We start from the raw sequence: 26104 nt of genomic DNA, 5'->3' as shown, positions 1-26104 counted from the left end.
ACCTTGTCAATTTGAGTCTACAGTTATGAAGGGATATCTGTAGGGGGAAATGTTCCGCGGATGGACGGCACAAGTAAATTTTTTTGCATTTGTACTAAAAAATTACTAATCCATTGCTTTTTAGGAGCGAAAAAATCTACGTGAACAAACGGAATGGCGAACAAAGAAATTGTTCTCCATTTCGGGCCCTTATCTTTGTTAGCTTCTTAGACTAAATGTTTCCAATTTTTTTTAATATTTAATTGTTGCTAATACGATTCTGCTTTCAGAAATATTGACGTGTGAATAACTGTTCCGATTTTAGAGTTTCTCACTTTCATCTCTGCTTTTACATCCTTTGAACAAGTAGATTCTTTGGGAGATGATATCTTTAATTGGATAAGTTTAATGGAAGATGAAATTTGTTTCCCTTTCACCAAACAATGGAGTCATCTGATTCGGAAGATGCACGTATACTACTAGCATTTTCACCTAGTAGGTTGTTTCCAATATGCCTCAAATAACCAGTCAGGTGGGAGGCTTTAAAATCCAATTTCCAGGGTGCTAATTCCAGCTTGTATCACAAATGGACTTGCTTACACTTAATTTGCTGTCGAGGAAATTTGACCCTAGCCACTTCTCTACTAGATTGACAATTATGTTCAAACGCTAACCTGACTTTGTTCTCAATTATAATTCTTGACAAAATAATGAGTACATCACAGGGAGATAAAGCGTAACTGACGTTTTGTAGGCAAGCATGACAAGATTGGAATTTTAGTAAAAAACAGAATTTAGAGGCATCTATTAGTTTAGATAAGTAGCGTTCAAAAAATTCCCCTTCAAGCCATAGAAGGAACTGCAGTTAAGAAAACTAGTGAGTGGAGGTGCACCTTGCAGGAATCAAAGTGATCCCTTAAATAAATTCACATGTAAATCAGTTGCATATTATAAAGTGTACCATTCTACTGCATATGAGCGATTTGAACCCTCGTAGGCATTCCTTCCTCTCTCGCCTCACTAGCGTTGTGCCTCAAGCGTTTCCCGAAGACCAAAGGCGTCATAATATTGCGACAGAAATGTATTGTAATTGCGAAGAAGAACTGGGAGCTACTACCTAGCAAAAGTACAAACGCCAGGCATTTAGTATCTATGACATTAAACCAAAAAGTTTAAAAAATAATCTAAGTGCTGCGTTTACCTACAGCTTTGGTTGTTTAGCGCTGGATTTTGATAAAGAGATGCTTTGGGTCTTGACTTTTGTGCATTCGCTCTGTAAGCTTGTCTTTGGGTCATGCCGGTAGGTCCGACCCCTCCTGTATGTTGATTCCATGCATTCTGTCCTGAAATTCAATATTCTTTCACCTTCAGGGAAGTTTCAGGGAGCTACATAGGTGCCGGCAGACAGTAAACTCGATCTTAAAGGGCATTTGTCTTGGTTTTTACTGCTGGATGATAAACCTTAGCAAATTGGGAGAATCTGCGAAGACAACACAGAAGGGCTAAAGTTGACGTCTACCTCTGGCAACTACCTCAGTTCCGTGTTCTGTAGGAAAGCTTTAAACAGGGGAACCATCACCCGATATGATGCACTGGAAGAGTTTGTTATGGAATTTCTCGCAGTGCCTGTAGAAAGATTTTGACAAAGTGAACTTGCGTTACCTCCACCATCTCTCCACTCATTGGATAGAATCCGAATAGATATAGCTGGGCAAAGAACTGAGTCTAATACCGGCCTTCCTTGCGTAAATCTGCTTTCAGGGCAGTGTTACCACGACCACCTATGAACACTAGCGATATCTAGTACAATTTTTCGTCCCCAAATCCAGTTTCCACTTAGAAAGAAACATCAGGTTTAGTAGAATCGCCAGGAAGAATAAGTGGGGCTGCGGTGAAGAATCGCCACATTTACATGGAAATTCGGTGACAGGCATGGGTGATCCATGGATGTTTCATTTCACCACTGATTTTGTTGTGGTAACAGACACAGGACCTTGATTAAGAGGAGCACTGAGGATGAAGCTGAGAGGAGGAGAGGGAATGTGTAATATGTTGCTTGTTTTACCCTCAGTTATGGCAAAAGGCCACTTGTTGTCTTAGCTCTTGTACCTGTGCCGGGTGGCCCTAGTTCCTAGTCCATGCCAGTAGCCCCAGGCCCTGCTGTATGTTGATTATGCACATTCTACCCTGGTATTATATCACCTTTTGTCTTCAGGGGAATCTCGCAGTGCTACATGCCATATCATGCCACATTGGTATGGTTCATTACTGCCTTAAGAAAGATTTAGAATGCGCGAAAATAATAGTTGAAGACTATGCTCTTGTTTATTTGAGATTTTGCCAGGGTGCTTGCCTATTTACACCGGCTCCAAAGCCTCCGTATTGTATCAGCATCCAAGTACTTGAAATCAGCAAAATGAAAGCTTTATTCACTAGTGCTTTTTGCGGGCACCTTAAGAAAAGGAGCTGCAAATACTGCGCTTTTCCGGTGCATGGAGAAAAACATTTTGTAGTAATTTAAATTAATCCTGTGCTTAAAGAGGAAACCTAAGCCCTATAAATGGACTAAAACAACCTCAAATGAATGACTGTTTCCCATTTTGGATTCTTGAGTTAGTACTAACTAAGCAACAAAGTTATATTTACTTTGACCTCTCATTGTGAATGGCACTTGAAGTCTTGCAGTGGTATAAACATCCAAGCCCGAATGCCATTAATGTCATCATAGAGGCGAATCCTGTTTGTGCCAATTTTCGTGTTTATTAAAGCATATTTTTCTGCAAAAATCCCTCTTAATGCCATATTTGATGATTGTTTTTCATATTTTTTTCATGAAATGTCCTGTCTAACGTCTAAGCAGGTGCCATTCCCCCATAGGCTGTTCAGCTTTCGAGGTTTTGGCGTCTCACTCAGTTTGTTTGTGTCTATGGTTTTATGAAATCTCCAATACAAATCTCACTTTCATTTCATTGCAGCATTTATACAACCGAAAGTTTGCAAAAATAGTACAAATTATGCACATCATTCGCTTTTTACTTCCAGCATTCCCCGAAGAGAAGATGTATTCTGCCTATTTCACTTAATTTACTTTGAATAATATTTGATTCGTAATTGCCGTTTTTGCTATTTTGCTATGGCCATGGCTGGAAATCTCATGTATACGTGTACTTTTGCGGACTAAAGCAAATCGTGATAACAGTTACCCTAAGAACACATTTTTAGCCATTGTACAAATTAAGCTCTTGTTAATTTTTGCTGACAGCTGAACGATTAAATCTGATATCCCTTTTTACGAACTTTTCAAATTTCTGTGTTTTGCTGCTTGTTGTTAATAGGCTTTTTATTTTGTTCTTTTGGTCCGTGAACAACTCTGCTAGGGAGATTGTTTCGTGCGACTTTTTACTTCATTTTCTTTTCCTCCTGTTTCAAATGCTAGCATTGTGTATTTATAATAAAGCAGACAATGACGTGCCTTTATCCCTACGATGCTGAACAAAAGGCATTCGTAAATTAGCTTTGACTTTTCATGCTTGAAAACATTTTAACAAGACTATATATATTTGCAAATCAGCAGTCATGCAAGTAAATGATTCTAGGTAGTGGATAGCAATGCAACAACGAATGAAATGCCACATTATTCGGTTCATAAACACTCATATTTTAACAAAAGACATCAACTACTACTCCCTTGTTTATCTTATTGTAAAAGTTGAAAAGAATAATTTAAAAACCAATCACCACTACCTCGCTACGGGCGGTGGTTAATTGTATCTCAAGTCCTCCAAAATTTTGCATATTGTCAAAGATGCAGTTAACATTTACACGACTAAATTTTACTAATCGTCAGTCCTCATTAATACGTGGGGATCATGCCGAACTTGAAGAGGTAGAAGAGGGCACTGTTTATCCTAATAATGAATTAGACAGTTAAGCAAGTGATTCGGTGTTATGGCTGTAATGGGCTGCTAAAATCCCTTCTAAATCCTAGATTTTCACTTTTAAAACCTTATAAATACAAAAATCAGCGAAACCTTGGGATTTCTGCCTGGAAGAATGTACACCGATACCTCCATCTCTGATTTAGGGAATTCTGCAAGAAGCGATACTTGCAGTGATAAGTTAGATGCCCTGGTTAGTTTTTAAACAGTACATAGTGAACCTAGTAAAAAAATGTCCTTAAATAAGTAATTTGCCAGATCCTCTACAAGATATTCCAAAGCTCTAGAAACGTGTTCTTTATTGTGGTAGACTCCCTTTTTCAGCTCATGTTCTAGCTTTAAGTGAATGTGGCGATTAAGGGGCTGTCCCTTCACATCATTGGAAATAACTATGGTACTGCCAGTCGATGCGAGCGGCATAGATCGGTCTGTAGCTAGTAAAAGCGATATTGAAAACTTATTCTGTGAATTGAAGAAGGGACCTGCGGAGTCCATTTGTGCTGCATGCAATCTTCATTTACAATCAGACTGCTATGTAAAAGTGACAGTATGGCTTAATGAAAAAATGTAGGAGAGTGAGATTATAGGTATGGAATAGAGGGCAGATGAGACCACCAAGTGAGCTGTGTGTAAAATTTCGAATCCTTTTACAATTTATTCTTTAATTTTTTACCACCGATCTATGTGCTTGGAAAATTTCTGTTGATCTGTGTAATCTCCCTCAGTCTTTAATTGCAATCACCTCTGTCTGCATTAAGAGCGGCTGTAACAAACGTGTCAAGGTGCCGATGACAAACTGTTGTCAAAAAAATTAAAATAAAAAATAACAATCACAAATTTGTTTGGATCTAACTTGTTTTTACGGGTTCTTATCTTTAAAACCGTTTCCCCTACTACTACTTAGGGTCAGGAGGCAAACCAATCTGGCCAGCCAAAACGCCTTTATGTTCGCAATGTAAATAACTGCCTTGAGTGCTTTAAATCATGGCACCAACACAGCCTACCTTTGTTCGCTGTGAAGCAATTGGTCCCGCGTGGAAATGCGAGTCTTTGAACAATCCAAAGGGAAGCCTCGCCCACAAATAGTTAACAAATCTTCTTTTTTTCTGCTTGTGGTAGATCAGTCAAGTTCTCTAGCGTAAAAAGACTTGCGACTGAAACAATCTACAATGATTTTACTAAGTGTATTCTAGGTTACTTCTAGAATACTTGTTTTTGTAATAGAAATTCACTTCTAGTGGTCTCGATTACCAGTCCAAACAGTGTGTTTACAGAGATGAAATTATCAGGTAGACTTTTGTTGATAATAGATTTCCTTCTTCAACATTAACCCATTACTCCATTTAATCCATATCACTCGACAGTTACCTTAATGACGTATTTTTTGTTTGGGAGTTATCTGGAATCCGGGCACTTGAAGACCACTTGTACACTCCTCTTCCCTCCTCATACTGAGCTCCTTTTTATTGGCCCCCATTACTTCTTGGTTAAGGCCCGAAATCAGGTCCAGTCAGTCAGCAAATGCTGAATTTGTTAGTCGTGTCCTTTGAAAGACCCACTAAAATGGCGACTACTTAATGCTATGTGGTTTGCCTGCAAGACTTGGGACGTGCTATTTCAAAAGACGAGATACTTGAGCGCATGGCCAAAAATCCTTATCCGACCGCTTAGTACATTGTTTCTCTTCAAATGCGTTTCAGTGATAATACCGATCTTATTTGTAGCCGCTGTGTGTTCACATCAGGGTGGACTAAACCAAACGGTATGCCTTTGTCTCTCCATAAGATAGTGCGAGCATCCATGGTGCTCTTGTTCATCACTTCTGTTGACGTGATAAGCGAACGGGTTCAAAGGAATACAGAAGGCGTTAGGAGTAGGCTACTTCCTCACTGTAAGACTTAAATTCCTTATACGCAGCATGTCTTAAAAATCGAGTATGGATGTATGGCCGACTTGATCTCTTGCCTTACCGCAGGTCTATTCCGTTGCAGGAAGTGCCACTTAAAAGTGTTTCTCTGTTTGACGAATGCGGCTGAAATGAATAAATCCAAACATAAGCACATTTCCAAGCAGTAAGTATGCAGAATTCTCGAATTCATCCCTTTTATTGCATTACTTAAAAGCTGTGTCTTCATGGAATGCAACGGACCAGCTCCTTTAATCCAAAGCAATTCCTGAGACCTCAGTGTCAACGCAGATTATGATGCTGCCAGCCTAGTTTTATTAATGATCATCTGATCCTACCATCAAAGCTGAAATTTTTAAGTTTTCTAATGTGTTTACTTCCTTGTTGTTCCACAATGTCTGCGTGGAGCTTAGCTTTGATGAAATGTCCTTTCTGTTCTAATATGACTGACCGATATTTTACAGCAGCTTAATCGTGTAGTATGACTTGTTTACCATGACTAACTGCATTGGTGCTGATGGATCGGTTAGGTGCCATGAATATTCTCCAATCCCTTCTGCGTATTCGGATTTTCCGTGTTAATCGCATTTTTTGACAGTTTATCCACGTCTCTTACTTGAAACCACTTTTAGGGGTAGGCTATGTGAAGACCTCTTAATCGTCTTCTGGGATTTGGCCTGTTGGCCAAATCCTACTGATACGGATGGATTATGTGGGCGTACTCACAATGTTGTAAATGGTTTGAAGACACAGAAACAAGGAAGCATTAAGTTTGCTTTTAAGCCAAGGCGATTAACAAAGCTCCGTGTGGTTGATGTCTATCATGTCATTCTTCAGACTCGCTTTTGGAAAAGCATAAAATCACTTTGAGGTGGGAAATCGACTGGAGCCCTACCCTAACGCAAATGGCATGTAGGTGCTATATTGTGAAAAGTGTATTTTTGACCACTTGGATTCTGATTGGGTTTTACAACTGAGGAATAATAAAGTTCTTTTCTCCCTTTGCGAACAACAAACAATGGACGACTTGCACTGTCACACCACCGAATTTCTAGGTCTAATTATCAAACTGAGCCTCCGGTTGGATGAGGAGATGTTGCGTCTTTTTTACTTCCTGTCACTTGCACAAATGCACGATTCATGACATATTTTGGCTCAAGGCTTTTGTTTCCTACCTCTTTTCTGCTATTTTATTATCAATTTACTATCGTGAATTTATGCAAACGAGAAAAATAGAAAAAACATATTTTGGTGGGGCGATTTCACCCACGTCACCGCGATGATTTCAGGTTGTGCTCTATGATTAATGACACTGGGGGAATTCAATGTCTAAAATGAACTCCTCATAAAGGTAACTGAAAATGATGGAAAAGGTGAATGTAGGTGGGATAGGTGTGACACTGCGTTTGCGACGTGTCACTTGTGTGACGTGTGTGATGTGTCAGGTAATTTCATCCGGCTGTGTCACACCGCGTAGCAAACAGGGCTGTTTAATTTTTGGCACCAAACTGAATGTGAAACATACGTATTTCAGGTTGCAATTATATTTCCTTGCTTTTGGGGTTGCAGCTGACATTTTTAAAAGAACACATCTGTATCTGATGGTGAAGTGGTTCATTTAACTCTGGAGGCGAGAGCTTTAAGCAAAATTAAAACTAAAGATCATCAGGAATGGATTTGAAAGTGATTGCCTCCAGTAGGATGTGCTGATTTAATCTGATTGCCACTTGTTAAATGCCATGGTAGCTATTCGAGTAGGAGAAAGTATGCTACACTCTGCTGCCTTTCACTCACTGGCAGACAAGACAACTAAAGTTTGCGAATTTCTCTGAATATTTTAAAACACTTGACAAATTAAGGGGCTCTAATCACACCCGCCTAAAGGAGTTAAGAGTTTTTTAGTAGGCTTCTTTTCTCATTTCTTCCACTTTCCACCTCATTAGTACTTTTGACTGTAATCCCTGACACGATGCACAATGCATTACTTTAGCCTTGACTATTTTCTCCTTATTTGCAGGCAAGACTTCGTAAATTATTTACCTTAACTCACCAGAAAGGCGGTAGTGTACAGACGGTGTAAACCTTTGTGTGACAAATCGCTTAACCAACTTTTATGGTATGTAGATGTAAATTTCGTTCCAGGACAATTTTGATTAGCAAGAATCACTCGTTTTGGATTTTTTCACTTCTTTTGTTTCTCTCATATCCATTTTCGTGCCCTTCAAAAGTCCTGAACCGCACTTCTCTTCTCTGAACATGGAAAATGCAGGCGCTCAGCTATTTACAGTAAGTTTACTTATAGGCTGACAAAGGGTTGCTACTTTTGACACCTCCAGCCCCTCTTCCAGGGGACTACTTGGCCCTATTTCATGCCGCTCGTTATTTCAGTTATTTCTATCGAAAGGTGTTGTACGGATTTTACAGTTCCCTGGTATATTTCTCCAAATCTTGGCAACACTCCTTAACTGCCATCTCAGCTTTTGCACTACTAGCCTTGTAAGAATAAGCAGCCCTCCTTCTAAGTCGAAGTGCTCCTCACTGACCTCTCCTACTTGGCAGGCATGCAGACACGCTAGCCTCTAAATCTCCTTTGGTTTCCACTAATTCATTAAACAAGAAAATTTCAAGTCCCAGTACGTGCGTCACGCCTATAAATAATCCATTAATACTCATAACCACGCAATCGCACCCGATTGCATGAAAATGGCGACCCCTGTACGTTTAAATTTGTCCAGATAAACTCTAAGAAATGTTTTTTAATGAGACAGTACACACTAGTTTCCTAACTATGGTTAAGGATACGTCTTTCGCCTTCCCCCATTAATATGTCCATCTACATTTCTGAGCCTTTTCTTACTCCCTTAGTTATCAGAAAACCCATAATCTCTTTGGCAACATTTGCAAATTTTGTTATTTTCCAGGCTAGTATAGGGGGAAGTTTGTGTGCTCCTGTGTCAGAATGCTAGTCTGCTGGCCTGTAAACATTAATTCCTTTTTTTGTTAATTTATTCTATGGGATGGCTGTGCTTCTAGTTCTCTTCTATTTTAGCTATTCGTCTCCAAATCATTACTATTTTAGTTAGCCTCAATTCAAATGAGGACTGTCTATACAGGAAAAAGATCACCATCTCTTCCCAATGTAGGTAATAACTCGTAGCTTAAACAAATTCATCACAAGACATCTTGGCTAAATTCAACTTTCACCTTTTTGTCAAAAATCGTCTTTCCTCTTCAGTATTCCGAGAGACACCTAAAGCCGTACAAAGTGGCTAATCATTAGCGTTAAGATAGTCCAAAAGGCCGTATATAGACCATTCCGCCCTGGAGGATGCACGGACCGTGGAGATTAAAGGGACCACGCTGCTTGACATCCACTTGACCTATTGCCAATGTAATTGACTACCTCCAGTTGTCTGCCTGTTCACTGCCCTCCGCTCACCGTTAAACCGAGTCAGCGTTATTAACGTGTCTAGTCAGGCCAACATGGATAAGGATTTGCCGCTAGAATACAGACAGAATTAAAATCCAAGTGATTACTTTGCTAAATGTATAATTGAACCAAATGTCGTCGGGCCGCACAGTTCTCCCACTGTAAGCGTTCCCTGTAAGCACTCTCGGGTGCTAGTCGAAAGACCGAATCATCTGTCTTTTCGGGTCCCTCTCCGTCGCAGTTCGGATGAAGATGAGAGATCAAAATGCGCCTACCACTAGCCGGAAAGATAGAGATGGGGAGCACTGACAACCCACACCTAGGCACCTCATAACGTCAGTGTCACTTTGATAGGCGAGAGTGTGGATATTCGTCCCTACCAGCCACGTGTTTACCGTGATCCCACACTACTAGCAACAGGAAATGACATGATATGAATTTCAATTTCGTATTCAGTACAATCCAAGTTAAACCATGAATTTTAAGTTTGCCCAAAATACTTTTAATTAGTCCTCCTTTACATTTATATTCATCCCTTGAGTTCTATTTCTCCAAAAGCCTGGACAAAGAAGAATTTAAGTACGGCTTCATCGTCGGTGCATTACTGTCCAGTATGTGCCAACATTCAAAAATTAAAATGAATTTCCGTAGAACCTTTCACTTTAGGCTGTGCGTCGATTATTCAAGATCGGGTATCCCACATGTTGGATTTCACTCAAATGCTTGTTGCGATGTGGCCTGGCAAGCGCAGTCATTCGTAACGCCGCCCCCAAATTATCCACATGATTTAAATGAGTGGCCGAACGGCTCAATGCTGTACCGCACACAAGTGTATTTAAAATCATCTTTTCGCGTAGAATTCTGAGAAATACGGTTTCACTTTAATGGTGAAAAGGTACTCTATTTACTGTCAAACATATTTTCTTACACTCACTCAATGTCATTGCCACTTGCCCTCTTGATGAGTGGAATTTGGACTGATCACAACATGTGCATAAACTATTACGAGGGGTAATGAGACATAGTCTGCAAGCACTGAAAAGCAGTGTAGAATTTTAGGAATTCGCAGTATCTTTTCTGTAGAAAAACGAATCCGACATTCAAAACAGAAAGCAAATCAATTTCCTCTAGGATCAAATAGATTGACATTGAATTGCATATTTACCCACATCTAAAAGCCAAGTAGCAGTTCAACTGGTATACCTCATTCTTCAGGCATTAAGCTCACGCGATCAGTCTCTTCGGGCACGTAGATCCACCTTCCCTTTGCACTTTAGTCTTTTACAGTAACGCAAATACACGTGCACGTCTGGAATGACTACGGGGTTTCAGCGGTGAAGAAATTTGACCTCATTTTGGTGGCGCACCTCAAGTCGTCCACTACTGATTAGTAAATTGACCCTCCTGACTTGTATCCGCCAGCTGCAAACAAACTTCAAGCTTAGTTTTGGCTATCCCATTTATCCTGAGGTAAACAGAACCACAGCATATATTTGCAGCCATATTCCTGCTTGAACAGCCACAAAGGATCCATCAAATATTGGTACTACATTTTGGCGCTACTTATTAGATGGAGGTGAAAGTATCCTGTCCAACTTAAAGTGAGCTTCACAACCTGTTTGGTTTGTAAGCGTGTGACGATCAATGGGTGATTTGCTTTCTTTAATGCCAGAGACCAAGAAATGCATTCCCACAAAAAAAATGAAAGAAAATCTTGTCATTCAGAAAAGAATAAAGTTGGATATTTGAATTAAATGCTTTAATTCATCTTATTTTCAGTTCAGTTTCCGAACCCGCTTACTACTCTTGTTTTGATTCGTGGAGTGCGTTATCAAAATGAGGGCCTAACAGTAGCAATCATAAGAGCAGTCAACAAATCATTTTTCCAATTTTTTTCTTTCTATTTTTAGCAACATAAAATACAATCCCTAGGTTTACGACACTAACCAAAGCGTTGCATATTATCCAGCCAATGTACTGAAATCAGATTTAAGTAAAGGCATCATAATATTTTAAATGCGTAAGAAGTGAAATTAACGATTGTTTGAATGAAAAAGTCAAAGTGCTTTACAGAATTAATTTTAGTGCTTTCACGTATTGTAGCACTTTTACTATTTTGTAAAGCACTTGTCCTTTTAGTCGTCACCAATTCAGATGAATACACCAACCTACAAACCAGCAACGAAAACCAAGGTATCGTCAGTGTTGTGAAGTGTTGATTTGCTATGACCACGGTCACCACTGGCATCTCAAACAGGGTAAACAAGACCAAAAATGCATTACAGATATTTATGTTGTCGGCGTGCGTTCATGCGATGATGGACTGAGATCTGGATCGGGCCTCTCCATGAGCACAAGTAGAGTTTTGTGGGTATGAGGACACTTCAATTGTCTCCGCTTCAAATGAGCTAGTCTGAAGAAATAACAGCGAAATGCTTCTAGAACGTTTGTAACAGGAACAAATTACATTAAAGGACTAATTTTATGTAAGGTGAAACAGTTCTACACTTTTATCAGCTGGGAAGAACGAGCGAAAGCAGAGGCAGGAAGGCCACTAAGCAGGCGGCCCTCACACGCGTTAAGGGACAACAGCAAACTCAAAACACGATCTGCTCGTTGACCCCACTTCTTCCAAACTTGTGATCAAAATGGTTTTTTGTATTCCGATGTTCAGCCAATGGACGCACCATTGGTTATCCCAACCCTGTCAGTACCCACACTACTTCACACGTCAAACTAAGAGGCCTGTGTGTAATGCGTGAATGGTGCACTGTAGACGCAATCGTTTTGAAGAAGTCGCCTGCATGCTAAAGTCCAAACATGAGGTATGGATGCGATGATCCTACTCACTACAATTCCAAATATCTTAAAGGTGCCTAACATTAATTTTACCTTGGATACAAGTAGAAATAGTGAGACAATAGGAAGACGGCTCTTATCACACTTCTCGAAAGACACCACAAACACTCCTGTGAAAAAGATAAGCAGCTAGGCAGAAAGTAAGGTGTCTTTGGCCAATTTTTCCGATTCTAGAAACAAGACTTCCGTGTAAAGTTAGAATTTTTGGACTTATGTCTCTTTAGGGAGTCAGCACAGATACGAGGTAATCACTTCAATAAATAAGATGTATTTAAAAGTTGTTCTTTTGTTAGTTAGTCTGTATTATCGAAACTCGCATGAGCTTTTTCCATTGCCGGCTTCGGCTTTTGTAAAAGCTAACATTTCTTGGATATATTACATGGAAATGTTATGTTTTAAGACTTTCCTGAAGGCGAAAGAAGATGATGCAATACTCGGGCAGAATATGTGTCATCCAAGAGCTCTTGCGTTGTAAGCCTCTGCATATTCAGTCACCCACTGCGATTGCCTTACTTCCATGAGCCATATGCACGCTATCCAGTCGAAGTAACTGGATCTGTTATTCATTTTAAAAGGCTTGCCCATTGTTGCCGTCAGCGTAGCATTCAATTCACTCCTGAAGACTCCACAATATGCATGAGCTTGAATTGATAGTGTGTTGAGGAACATGATGCAAACGTAGCCCCAGGGCAATATTTGGGTAACAAGAACCATCTAGATTGTTAAAAACAATATTTATGCTAATTGTCTTGCTCTACATCACACTGAAGTGGTTTCCATTTCTACTGTCTCCAGTATTTGCCGTGCATTTCAAAACTACTTTTCTTTCTCACTTATTTGTGCAAGCTGCAGTTATGAAGCAGTGAAAGAGGTTCACTGACCTTCTGCAGTGAGCGTCCCTTCGTAATAACGTTAAATCAAAGGATAACTACTCGATTCTTGTCCCTGTCCTTGCTCTCCCCCTTCCAATGTAATTCCGTGCAGTGTGACTTCTTGCATGGCATCAGAGTTATTCAACTTTTGTCCATAAAGTGATGGCAGAGCTTATTTTTTACTCACAGTAGAGTGCAGCTTTAGTTGGCCCCATAGTTGCTGTAAACTGTTCTGGCTGTTTTCTTCTAAAGGGATAAAATATGTCAGTCAACTCTCATCGCCTTGCCATCAGAAGCTGCTGCTGCTGCTGCTGCTTAAGACGGTAAAAGCAAGGCTGCAGACTATAAACATGGCACTTGACCCTCGGGAATCCCAAGAATCTCTTCGCCACATTACAAACTGCAATGCATTTCGGCAACCATGGATTAGGTTATGAGCATCCACTCTGAACAAAGAGAGCCAGTAGCCTAGAGTAGGTGTGTGAAAACACCACTGCAGCGGAGAACAGGCGTATCTGCTCTCCTCTAATAACCAAAAGATTTATGGAAATATCGCTTCGGAGCTCTCACATGCCGTTTTGGCCTTCAGTGCGATTCGCTGTCTTGACGGTCATCTCGCAGCCAATCAGGTACTTTGCGATTCGGCGCACGAGAGCAAACTGCCTCGCAGTACTGAGGAAACAACGCATAAATTTGAGCTGTGTACCCCACCTTCTCCGTTCTGCGTCCTTTTCATGCACCATCTAGTCTCCCTTTTGCAGTTCAGAATTAGACAAACATTAATTTGGTACAGCTGCGTGCCTTTGTGCAGAAAGCAAATTTACGTTTCAACACGTTTTCCTTCATTCCTTTTTACCACATTGGAGGTAGCAGTCAGTTGAACTTACTCGTGATTGGAGAAGTGGGGTCTAGATGTTCGGCAACTTTGTACAAATTGTTATTTTGTCATGGTTTCACCTTCAAAACGCCTGCAGCGTGTCCCGTGGCTGTGAGAGTACCAATGAGTACATCTAAAATCACTGGTTTTTTGGAAGAAATATGCCTTATTTTAGACGTACTCTTGACCAAATGGGCCGCGGGATTCAGTCACCATATTGGTGTCGCACTCAAGGCGTTTCTGTTGGCAGCCTAGTAATTAATCAAGTCCCATTTGGGCCCATACCTCCCTAATCACTTTTGTCTGCTTCACATTGATGCCAGCGAGTAGCGCCAATTTTTGAATAAAGATTCACATAAATAAAATAACTAGCTTGAAAACGTAAATCGGTGGAGGCTCACTCCAGATGCGCTATGTGATGCGGGTAAGCATAGAACAATCACTCTAGTGAGGCGATTCGCACACAAATAAATGCCACATTTGAAATGCTGCAAGGCCTCCATTATGGAGTTGTCTAAGACATCTGCCTAGTGAATAGTGTCCAACGGGCGATTCGGACTTCACAGGATTTTAAGAAGCTGTATTAATCCACATGGTGAAATTAGCAGCTTTTGACTGCAAACAAAGTGGCCAAGAAGAATGAGTTGCAGTTTTACCCTGCTAAACATTTATCAAATTAAACATTTTACCTAAAGGTTTGTTTTAGGGCAAAGGCTGTCACGAATGATGATTGCTATGTAACATATCTTCATTGTCAAACGTGGACAATCACTGAGTAGTACATAGTTGGAGATATTATGCAACAGATTAATTTTGATCCGCTGAACTCGGTGGGAGGCATCTCTGACATGGCGATCAAGAGTCTTCCCACCTCAGTGGAAATTAAACGGACAACCATCTTTGCTGTCTAGTTAATTGATGCGACAGTGGACGTTTGTTTTACTCGTGCAGTCGGCCTCCACAGCCATGACATCGCGTTCGCGTGCATTACCCCACAGCTGTTCTTCATGTTGCTTTTATAGCTTCCCACTCACAGGTTTTCACAGAACAATAGGAAATCTCTTTTTGTACTTTACCATAATTGCCTTTAGAATTTATGTCTGTTTGAGAGTAGAATTCTGACTTTTCACTACTCACAGTTTTTCTTCAGGGAATTTTTTATCTTTTATATCCACTTTTGCAAAATCTTGTCAAATCGGAGGCTTAATACGTTAAGAATCTTTCGCATTCATACTACAGACAAAGTTTGCTTTTTTCCTCTTTGAAGCAATTTTATTGTATCTCGTCGCCTTTGAGACAAGGTTATTATGAAAAATTAGACTTGACCGTGTCAGTAATTTCCCGCTGTCAGCTCAGTGTTACAAATGTCCCATACCTGACCAAAAACGGCCTAAATATCAGTTGCCTGAAAATAGAAAAAGGCCCAAATCCGATACATACTACGAATATTCTGGTTTTGCAAGGCAATGCTCCGAGTTTTCTAGCAGAACTGGGAAGCTATTAGCCTGGCTCGAAGGACATGCTGTAAAAAGAAGGTACAAATTTTGTAGATGAAAGAACCCGCATAGTTATACGCATAGTTATACGTCCATGAAGGAAAGGTCTGTAGATTTCAGGCATTAAAGTACTGTCGGAAGTGATAAAGGGAATAAATTGAGAAAAGGGTTTTGCATTCATTACCCCATAAAAGTTGCACGTTGATGAGCGCGACTGTGTATCGCATTTTGCAGACAAAAAGTGGTTATATTTGATTCTCTTTTACCCCTTTGTGTGTTAGCAGAGGAAATGGCTAAGGCTATCCGCTTCACCTGCCCGTCCCAATTACAGAAATTTTTCATTCACACACCAAAAATGTCACCGCTCTCTGCGTCTTTTGTTTACTCATACCATTTCCAATTTCTCTCTGGCACATTTTCATCAAGAGCTCACCCTAGAGGCACGAATATCTGAATGGTTGAGTTGTATCACTGACTTCCAAGTCGAATAAAATGAGCAAAATAAGAAACAATTTGGCGTCAATATTTAGCCTTTTCTTTTAATTTTGGCATCATTGATAGAAGCTAACATTCTCGCACTTTTTTAAGCAAGCAATTACACTGAATGGGATCATTTGTTTAAATTGGATGATGTTACTTCGCTTATTTCCCAAACAATTCTGGGATGTGAATGCAATTATTTGCATATAGCCAAGGAGGACCGAAAGCCAACACTCATTGGAACAGCTGGTAAATCAAATCCCATATTTTATCCATTAATCACAGCACAAATTACAATTCTCTCATTTCTGGCACTTAATTAAATCAATTACCAATCTCACTATTCTACTGAAATCATATTTAAGTAGATGTATGGCAATACAAAAAGTACTTCCGACACAAATTCAACAATTAATCATAGCGGATGGTTAAAGTGTTATTAGGAAATAACTTTTGTCTTGGAGTAATATGATACTTCTGTTGATCTGTAAGACACTCTTTTCCTTAGTAGGGGATGCGAATCTCGACGGCAGTCCAAATGAATACACCAACCTTCGAACTGATAACGAAGATCAAGAGAGCATCATTGTTGAAAACCGCTGATTTGCCTGTGTCCGCGGTCACTACAGGGATCTCAGCTACAGCAATTAAGAGATTAAGCCCATCAATACGGATGCTTGTCCTGCCATCGTGAATACACGCGATGTCTGGCTGAGGCATGAATATGGTCTTATCCTCATGCATTTGTAGAGTATTCATTGGCTCTGGTCGCGCTTTGGATTAAAGTGCATTCTTTGAGGCTAGCCATTTATTTTTCCTTTTTTTGAATATTTTATTAATGTGTTAACTAAAATACTGCAAATTTCTATTCGCCATGCTTCATAACGTGCACCTCTTATCCAAGTAACGAAATATTACTTGTTTTCATCCCTATATTTTAATAAATGTAGCTTGTAATCGCATTTTCTACCTAGGTGTTATCTTTGCTTGAATTTACCAAAATGCCTGAGCCTGTGCAGGTCTTTATTACAAATCTCTTAAAAGGGTTAAATAAAAGCTAACTATCATGAGAGATATGAAACCCCATGACACAAATGGTAAAGATGGAACTTGCCTAGACATTTATATTTCATCACAGGCACTTTTTAAAAGAGTCCACTGAATTTCGGTGCCTGCACAAAACATTTCTACATCAGGAAAAGAAGTTTTACTCAAAGGGAAGAGACACCGCGTCGTGCTATCACAGATACATCACGTAGGTGTCCCGTCTTGTAAAAACCTTTGTTAAAACACACTGCCATTCAAAGAGCAAGTCTTCAGCATCCGTTCCTCCTTGCCACCCTCCAACCCGCGATTCGTCTATCCTTGGTAGAATCGAGGATGATGAAATGAAGATCATTTAGTTTGCAGGCGATGTGACTTCGTATCTTCCTAAACATACTGAACATTAAATTTGCCACTGTTCTCTATCACAGCCTTCTCAACTGAATGGGGAATTGGGCGACTGCAGTGGTGGGTTTGGAAGACACAATGCTCAAAATCGCACTTTCAAGGCGCGTAGCTCCAGCGTCTGTGGCGTCAGTGAATCTGTCGGTCTACTAACAGCCACACTTCAGTTATGTCAGCCACAGAAAAAATATGCGCAATATGGAGGTGAAACTCCTTTAATCCTTGAATGGTAAGCGCTAGCACAAGAAATTATGCATGATTTGTTTAACTAAACCCTTTTTTCGATAATACAAATGTGAAGAACACTAAAATTCTCTTACGAAATGCTCGCTCATAATGCTTGACTTGTTACGTTTAATCAAAGATCCAGGAAGCTTTAAAGACTATCAAAAAGTCTACCCATAAAGCTAAGTTCTTCTTCCAAAAAGACTGGCATATTTTTATTAAAGCTTCTGAAATTTTCAGTGAATGCTACTACCGCAACATTCACGAATATGTCTTGAGTGTATTCTTGCGTCCTCGTGTTTTATTAATGAAATCGGAGAAATAAAGTTTTTGCCTCAAGCAGTAGCGGGTAGAACCCATCCACCACACCTTCTTACCCATTTCAAGTGGTGTCATCTGCCGAAAAGCCCCGGACTGGCACTCCTGCTTGATGACTTTAAACCAGGCCTGCAGCATTATCATACTTCTTTAGTGACAGGTACATCAAGTTGTTTATTTAAAAAATCATATTTTACTTCGTGATCTTAGTAGTTATGGTCCAATACTAGCGCATTGCAATCCTTCTTAAGAATCCTAATTTTACATCACGCCTTTTTATAGGACCCGTGCATTTGGTTGCCAAATTAGTAAAGTTTATCAAATTGTAAGATTTTTTCTAAAGAGTTTGAGAACCGCCACCCCGATCACTTACCACCTTGGCCATTGGGTTCTCCTTGACCATTTGAGTTCTCTTCTGTGGTTTTTCAATTTTTAAAACTGTCGTAGCCTTCAAGTGAACTCTAGCTATTATTGTTACTTACACACAGACCTGATCTTACTTTATAACGAACTCTTTGTCACACCATCCGTATTTTGGTGTTTACTCTTCACGGAAGTCATTGTGCAAAAGGCACAGCTAACTGAAGATATCCAACTTTGTTTGGGAGAGGGAACTAGTTATACGGGGTATTTCCCGGTTAAACAGAAAATGCTGACCTTATAAATGATAAAGAATTTCATCTTATCTCCACTTAAACTTATCCACTTTCTCCAGTTACAAACTATGCTTTAAAGACTTTCGAAACTAATAAGTTTGTCGGTACGTCTAGACCATCCCAGGACAGTTCTTTTCAATACCTAGGGTGGGTTAACTTGTCGAAACTCCAATTGTTCCCCACTGGTATTGGTATGTCCGCCGCTATCACAGATAAATGCTTCCCTTCCTCAACCTAAAGTTAAATAATGTGTTGACCGTCCTAGGATCAGACTGGTATGACTGCTATGGGCTGTGGACGAAACTAATATGGTCGTCAAAGAATCGTGCAATGCTCGAAATTGCGGAGATGCTAAGTGACTGGGCATCTCTATTCTTGTTGTGGTTGAAGCCCTCAGAAAGTGTCTGTGAGGTGAGGGCTTCATCAATCCGAAACTTCGTTCATCGCCACTATTAACAATGAGCACCGCCTCTGCTGTCCATCATCTTGGTCACTAATGCTTGAATCGGACTGGCCAGGGGATTAGAAGCAATGTTATGCCATTGACACTACTGCGTGTGATGCCGTGTTATTCGGTAGAACGAGATGCTATCTTTTGAAGTCAACGCACTTTGTTTAGCCGTCTTAAGTAGTGTCATCTGCTGAAAGGTGCGGGACTGCTACTTTTGCTCGTTTACTTCACTTTAAACTAGGCGTGCAGCATTATACACCAAGTTACTCATTTAAACAAATCATGTTTTACTCCGTAATCTTAATAGTAATGGTCCAAGACTAACTCATTCCAATTCTTGTAAGAATTCTAATTTATATCACGCCCTTTTTATAAGACCCTTGTTTTGGGTCACCAAATAAGTAGAGTTTTTCAAATCATAAGAATTTTTATAAAAGGTTTAAGAATCGCCACGCTGGTCACTTTCTCCCTTAGCCATTGGGTTCCCTTTGACCATTTGAGTTATCCTCCGTAGTTTCGCAATGTTTAAAAATTATCGTGACCTCCAAATGAACTCTGATTATCTTTCTTACTTACATAAGAACCTGATCTTACTTTATCACGGACACATTGTTACACCATGCGCTTATCGGTGTTTACTTTTCACAAAAGTTACTGCGCAAAAAGCACAACAAACTGAAGATGACTAACTTTTTCCGGTAGATAATGTCGAGGAGTGTAGTGAGCTAGTTATACGGGATGTTTCCTGGCTAAACAGAAGCTGCTGACGTTATAAATGATAAAAAATTTTATTTTTTCTCCACTTAAATTTATCCATTTTCCCCAGTTTCAAACTAGGCTTTAAAGACCTTCAAAGTTGAAAGGCTTGTCAACGCTTCTAAACTATTTAAGGACAGTCCCATTTGATACCTAGGATGGGTCGACCTGTCTAATTTCCAGCTATCCCATCATCTTGGCCACTGGTGTCTAAATTGGACTGGACACGGGATTAGCAGCGATGGAACGTTCTTGCAATTACTGCGTGTGGTGGCTTGTTATTTAGTAGGACAAGACGCTAACTTTTGAAGGTGTCAAGGACAACGAACTATAAGGAAGAATTTGACACCGCGCGAAAAGTAATGCAGATGGCCAACCGACATTTTGCGTCATTTGAGTAGTGGAGGAGGCGACAGAACGAGGATCCTGTAGCATTGCAATTCCTCTGCGCCAAGCTGAAGGAAGACAACACCCCATGTCTGGAGGTCCTGAGTAAGCTTAAGTAGGTTTGTTTTCACCTCTTTCATTATTTATCCCTTTTATATACATAGTGAAGGACTTCTCAGAGGAACTACAACCGCATTCAAGCGCAATCGCAATTGGCATGGACCCGGACGTTGTAGCTTCGAAGTGAGCTCCAGAGACGTTATAAGGCATGAGCCTGAAATTGGCTCCATTTTAAGCGTGTGGAAGGACTTAAGGAGTGCCGCCAAAGGTGTCATGACTAGAATTGTATAGTAATGTTGTCAAGGCTGACACGTGTGCAAATGAAGTTCACAATTTCAAAGCTAATACTTCATGACAGGTGGCGAAGGTCTATTGCTACGATGAAACATGCAAATCACTTTCTTTTAATCTTTTGCATGGAAATTAAATTATTATTTTAGGCTATGGGTAATTCCCCGTGCCAATCTCTCTTCCAGGAGGATTAAGTGAAATTCAATTTGAAGCGCGACCTCTTTGAAATGAAACTGCAAACTCTCTAATTAAAAGGAGAAACTGAAACAGGTTCGACCCAATCTTCAGGGGGCTGTTTAGGAGAGCACAATGAGTCTGAAGGCATTTTTTGGTTTCATATTTATCCATTCGAAAAATGCACGATTCTTGAATTCTCTACCTGACTTGTAGGAGTATCCGTGTAGCTCACAATTTCTGGAAATGCTTTAGCACCTTATTATCTGGCCTTAGGCAAAAAATACCTTCGTAGACTTTCATATTTACTTCTCTTTTAAGTATCCTGGACCATTTAAGCCTACTTCTTCATAAAAATGACCCATATTATTTAAAGCTTACCTTACTTAAGTGCTATTATTTGAATGCTAGTCTAAGAGGTTGAATGTACAAGATGCCTTCTTGATTAATCAGCAGAGAGAAAACAAACGACTTACCTTTCCACCATTTATTCAAGGCATAAGGTTATTATGCTGGACGGGGGTCGTAGGTCTCCTCTTCCATATTCCTTGCGCTCGTGGTTGGTTTGATTTCAAGACATTTATTGGGGCAAGTGAACGGAGGAAGTTAGTACAGGATTCAGTGAGGGTGGAGTGTGGACGCGTAACCACTCTGAGGCTTGCAGGACGTGGATTCAAGGCTTAATTCGTATCCCCACCTCCTCTCTCAAAGGAACACTAAAGCAACATAAGTATTACAGTTATTTTGACTGAAGCTGAGAGAAGCTCACTAGGTACTAGTAGATTGTTAGAACGTTTGGAATTGCCGCACTCTGTATTTATAAACATTTGACAACTTTCTTTCAATCAATCTACTCTTTTAGAAAAAAAATTCAATTCTTAAAAACTTGTGGTCGTGTAACCGTTCTCAGACTTGCTGGACGTGGACTCCACTGTCACGAGGTTTGATTCTTATTTTCGCCTCCTCTCTGAAAGGAACATTTAAACAACGTAAGTATTACAGTTATTTTGTCTAAATCTGAGAGTGGTTTACCAGATTTTATTAAATATTTAGAACGTTTAGAATTACCACACTTTGTATTTATAAACGTTTGACAACTTCCTTCCAGTCAATTTATCTGTTTATGGGGAAGAGATTTAATTTTTGCAACCTTTGCGGTCGTGAGCCGAGAAAAATGAAGTTTCATTGTCTTAATTTTATGGCAAGGCAATCGACCGTAAGATTGCTCCTAAAATCACACACTAGTGAAAAACTCTGATGAAACTGACTTGTATTTTCATTAGTAGAACTGTGACATTCCAGTCTAGGAGAAAAAAATGGTTATCACTACCATTGCTTTTTAATGTTTCCTATGAGACGGCACTTCTTCAGCCGTTCTTTTGAAATGGTAATGAAGTGTGATAAGACTCTTAACCACCACCATAAACTAAGCCTGCCTGCCAGCGCTAGACTCAAATGGTCGGCAATCGGCCGGTGATATTTTATCGGTGCTTTACAAAATGCAATGATTTTGGAGCCAAACCGTGATTTTAATTTGCATTCACGAGAATACGTGTTAACAACGCGGTTTCACATCAGTAGTGCCACACAATGGTGATTGTTAAGTGCCTGCAGCACCGTAGGCTCTAAAAGTGTCTGCAACCCCTTAAAATACGAATTTATTCGTGGTTACGTTTGTGAGCATCATGGAGAGCGCATCTTCCTCAGCTCTGACCAGCGTAGCCAGCGTTTGTGGCATCTTCGTGCGCTGATACTCTCTAAAATCCTTCCTTTTATTAATTTTATATCGGGGAAAGCGCATAGATGTAGGAGGTATCTGATAAAAAATAAAGGCAGTCTCCTCTGGTCGAAATAGACCATAGTCCCGGTTCGGTCTGCAGTAGTCTTTGTGCATTCTCATAGTCTCCACAACTCATCTTCGCCTAAGTGTTATCGCCGTTCGAGCTCTTTTAGAGGCGATGACCCTTTCTTTCCACCTCCTCTGCCTTTTTCCACTTCAAAAGCGAGAGATTGTCTGCGCCCGATTTGGTCCCACCTGATCCAACCTTTCAAACAGGTCGAATCCTGTGGCAGGTAGATGCTGCTCATGTAATGATGGCAATGCCCTGCTCTCTTTTTGGACACTGGCCGTTGTTCCTTATTCAGCAGTGACCAGGAGACCAAAAAAGATGCTGTCTTTGGAAGGGAGCAGCGCTACTGCGGGTTTTCGGCCAATGCATTTTCTTGATATTGCCAGCAGTAGGTCCTGCACTGCTCTCTTTCCTTTACTATGACAAATTAGGCCAGTAATCAAAGGGTTTTTTAAATAAATAGTATAATGCAACGAAACGCTTACCAACTTCCTCACAAATGAGGCTGACTTAAGCAGTCCTGGCGTGTTGGTATTGTCATATTTACGATCACCACAAACATAATGCGTAGAATTAGGTGACATCAGAAAAGACGTGGTACCGCGTTTATGGTCGTAGAGGAGAATAATTTCTACGGCTGACCAAATGTTTTGTTGTTTGTGCATGACTCGGGTTGTCTTTGTGCCGCTTCTTCTCTCCGGTCCAGTTTACGTCTCTTTATTTAAAGATGCTAAATACATGTGTCGTTAGTAGCAGTAGTTTTAAACCATATTTACTCACCTTACTTCCTACTTTTAGACCTGTTAGTCAATCAACAGCGAAAGTGCCGCGCAATCACCGCAAAGACGGCTGTGATAAATTAAAATTGTGAGCAGATCCCCGATTTTGAGTAATCTCATTTGCAGGCACTGTTGGCAAAGGAGGAGAACGTCATTGAATAGTTGAGGATGATGACCGCCTTTGCAATACAATGCATTCTGTGTTTTCGTTGCAGACAGTTGGTAATGGATATTAATCCTCCGAAGTCAGTGGAATTCCGTAATACTTCTACAGATTTTACTACGAATCACCATTATCTACTGCCAATCCACAAATCCCAGCTCTCCTTTACAAGGCGGCAGATCGGAAAGGTAGCCGAGGAAACAAAGGGTTGAGGAATGGTGCCAGACTTCAAACATGAAGAAATTGGAAATATGGGAGAGGTCAGACATGCCGAAACAAAGGAGGTGAGGTGGTGTCGAGACGATGCCCGAGGGCGTTGAGGACAATAACGATGCCGATGGTGGTGGTGTCGAAGCAGATGTGCTGGACTTCCATACATGCATTTTTTGACCCCAAATTAAACCCACAATGATCGCGTCCGTCACCGACAGTGAAAGACGGTTGCTACCATCGTGTGCAGCCCCATACCCACTAAGTATTTCCCATTTAAGCCACTCGTATCATCATTAAGTCCACCTTTTTGTAAATTTGCCTCTATTTGAAATCTGGTTTACACAATATTTTGATTCAATGGAGGATCCAACCATTACCTTACCTTTCGCAACTCAAATTGCCAGAATGTCGGTATTAAATTTCTTGCCAGACAAGCATTTGTTTCGTGCTGTACTTGGGTCTTCTGCTTACGCAAAAGAAAAGACCCTGACTTTGGAATGCATAGAGCGCATCTACTTTTAAAATTTTTCCTCTTTAACATTTACAAAATCATCAGTGCTGCCGGTCTTGTGCTTGGGTAGGAGCTTCGTCCTCCGTGTTGGTATAAAGCGGAGTGTTCGCAGGCTTTTTAAAGTTGAAAGTACTCACACATGATAGTGAAGGGTTGGTGTCTCGCTGCCTCCTACACCTTGTTATACATTAGTCAGGAGTAGTAATTCGGATATGCATGAAATTGTCTCATCAACGTGCTGTGTTGAGCTTAAAATTTTATGCAGATTCAAGCACCAATGTCGAGTGCCACATGTATTGACGGTGTTTTGTGCTAACCAACGCACTAGGGCATCGGCTAATAATATACCCTCTCCGGAATACAAAATGCAGTTAGGAGCCCCTTTTTATGCATCTATTTGAAACTAATGGCTTTGTTGTAATTTGAATACCTGATTGGTAGTAGGAGTTGAGCTGTGACTAGGTGGTGAGCGATCCTTTTTTCGATCAAGAAGGCAATACAGTCGGCACATTGTTCCCGCTTATGGAATAACCCCTGATTTTGTGGAAGTTATAAGGTCAATTTGTAGTAAAAACAGGGGAACGGATGGTGATATGCCTAATTAGTAAATGGTCCATTGTCAAGATGTGCAGGCGCGGAGAGAGTGCGTCTTTGAGGATCGCATGGTGTAATCTAAGGATGCAGGTAAGCCATACTTACACGGAGTGTCTGTTGCATGAAGCGAACCCGACCCGGAGCGAGGTATTTACTATCGCCAGCACCAGCATAACTTCCTTTCTATCGCAGCAGCGTCGGTTTCATTCGTGGACATCCAATCGTGGTATCATACACCCCATCGGACCATCGCTTTGTACTTGGATCCCATGATTGCATCGCTTTCTTCTTTCCTGTGTGTATATTTTTCTGCCAAATGGCGCCCAACTCACGTTTATATTTGAACTCGCATTCTGTCTTTTCGCCTAACCATTTATTTGATGGCTTCAACCTGATGCTTTACTAATACAAATTAGATTCCCAATCGCTGTTATTTTAGGGGTCAAGGCACTTAACGATGAGGGTAATAACACAAAGCAGTTGAGATAGCATCCTCTGCAGTGATTGACCAAGCAAATCTCCGTTAATACATACGAAGGGTGACGTTAGCATTGGGAAGGACAAAGAGGGGATTCGACCACATTCTGAGACTTTACACGCCCTTGGCGCAGCTTCATCAACCCCCTTAATTTTAAAGGCAAGTACGAATTACATCAATGTAGTAGTGAAGCCGATTTCACCCTCATACTATACCTACCTTCACTCAAGGGCTTGACTATGCTTTGAAGCTACTTGAGAAGGCATATTTTACACGCCTGAGTGGAATATGGCATTCCTCAGTCGCTACGCAATAAGCTTTTGCTATACCTCGTATTGCGACAAACCTACAAAGGAGGTAGGATTTTGTAAAACGTCCTCTCTTAAACGGTATTGAAATTTAAAAAGCACAAAATATTTTACCACTTTTCGAATTAGAAGCCTTAGAAAAATCATGAAGTGAGGGGACATTAGAGTTTCTCTGAATGTTCGAATGAAGACGAAATCAACTGTCAAGAGGAAAAGTTTTGGAATCAATTCGCTTCACAAATGTATTGCTCCTTTTAACCTAGATTATGCACCAAGAATTGCTGGATTTGGGGATGTCTTCTAGCTGATTTGCTAAGTAGCTATTCTGTCACAAAGTGTTTCCAAAATTTAACCAAAAAAGCCGCAGTGTCTATCACAAACCTCAATAATTCATTGCGCAGAGCTATTCAAGGTTTAAATGACCTGAAGAACAAATTAGGACTTGCGTCGAATCCAAACTAGATTTTCCCATGTTCTTCTAGAGTGAAAGAGACCTCATTCACATCACAGTGGCTCTAAGGTTAGGTGTGGTGCAAAATTTTTAAAGCGGTGAGTCTACATGTGAGGGAGGATGGAATTTGGCTGTCATCATGCCAGACACGAG

The 26104-nt window shown here is 40.4% G+C and overlaps 1 protein-coding gene across 1 annotated transcript; it reads left to right on the top strand. All coding sequences in view use genetic code 11, as the record gives it.

Moving 5' to 3' along the window:
• Window positions 1-12377: 12377 nt before the first annotated feature.
• EGR_03537 (hypothetical protein) lies at window positions 12378-25962 on the top strand (the record flags this gene model as incomplete). The annotated part of the gene is made up of 10 exons (XM_024492786.1): window positions 12378-12583; window positions 14019-14115; window positions 15129-15218; window positions 16123-16264; window positions 18112-18154; window positions 21467-21545; window positions 21579-21692; window positions 23182-23321; window positions 24040-24186; window positions 25764-25962. 10 exons carry the CDS (start codon window positions 12378-12380, stop codon window positions 25960-25962), a joined length of 1257 nt encoding a protein of 418 aa, XP_024352919.1.
• Between the last annotated feature and the right edge of the window lie 142 nt (window positions 25963-26104).

Source organism: Echinococcus granulosus, assembly GCF_000524195.1.
Source record: "Echinococcus granulosus chromosome Unknown EG_S00018, whole genome shotgun sequence".
NCBI classification, from domain to species: domain Eukaryota; kingdom Metazoa; phylum Platyhelminthes; class Cestoda; order Cyclophyllidea; family Taeniidae; genus Echinococcus; species Echinococcus granulosus.
Note: the sequence above shows the minus strand (reverse complement) of the source record. Positions and strands in the feature narration are given on the sequence as shown.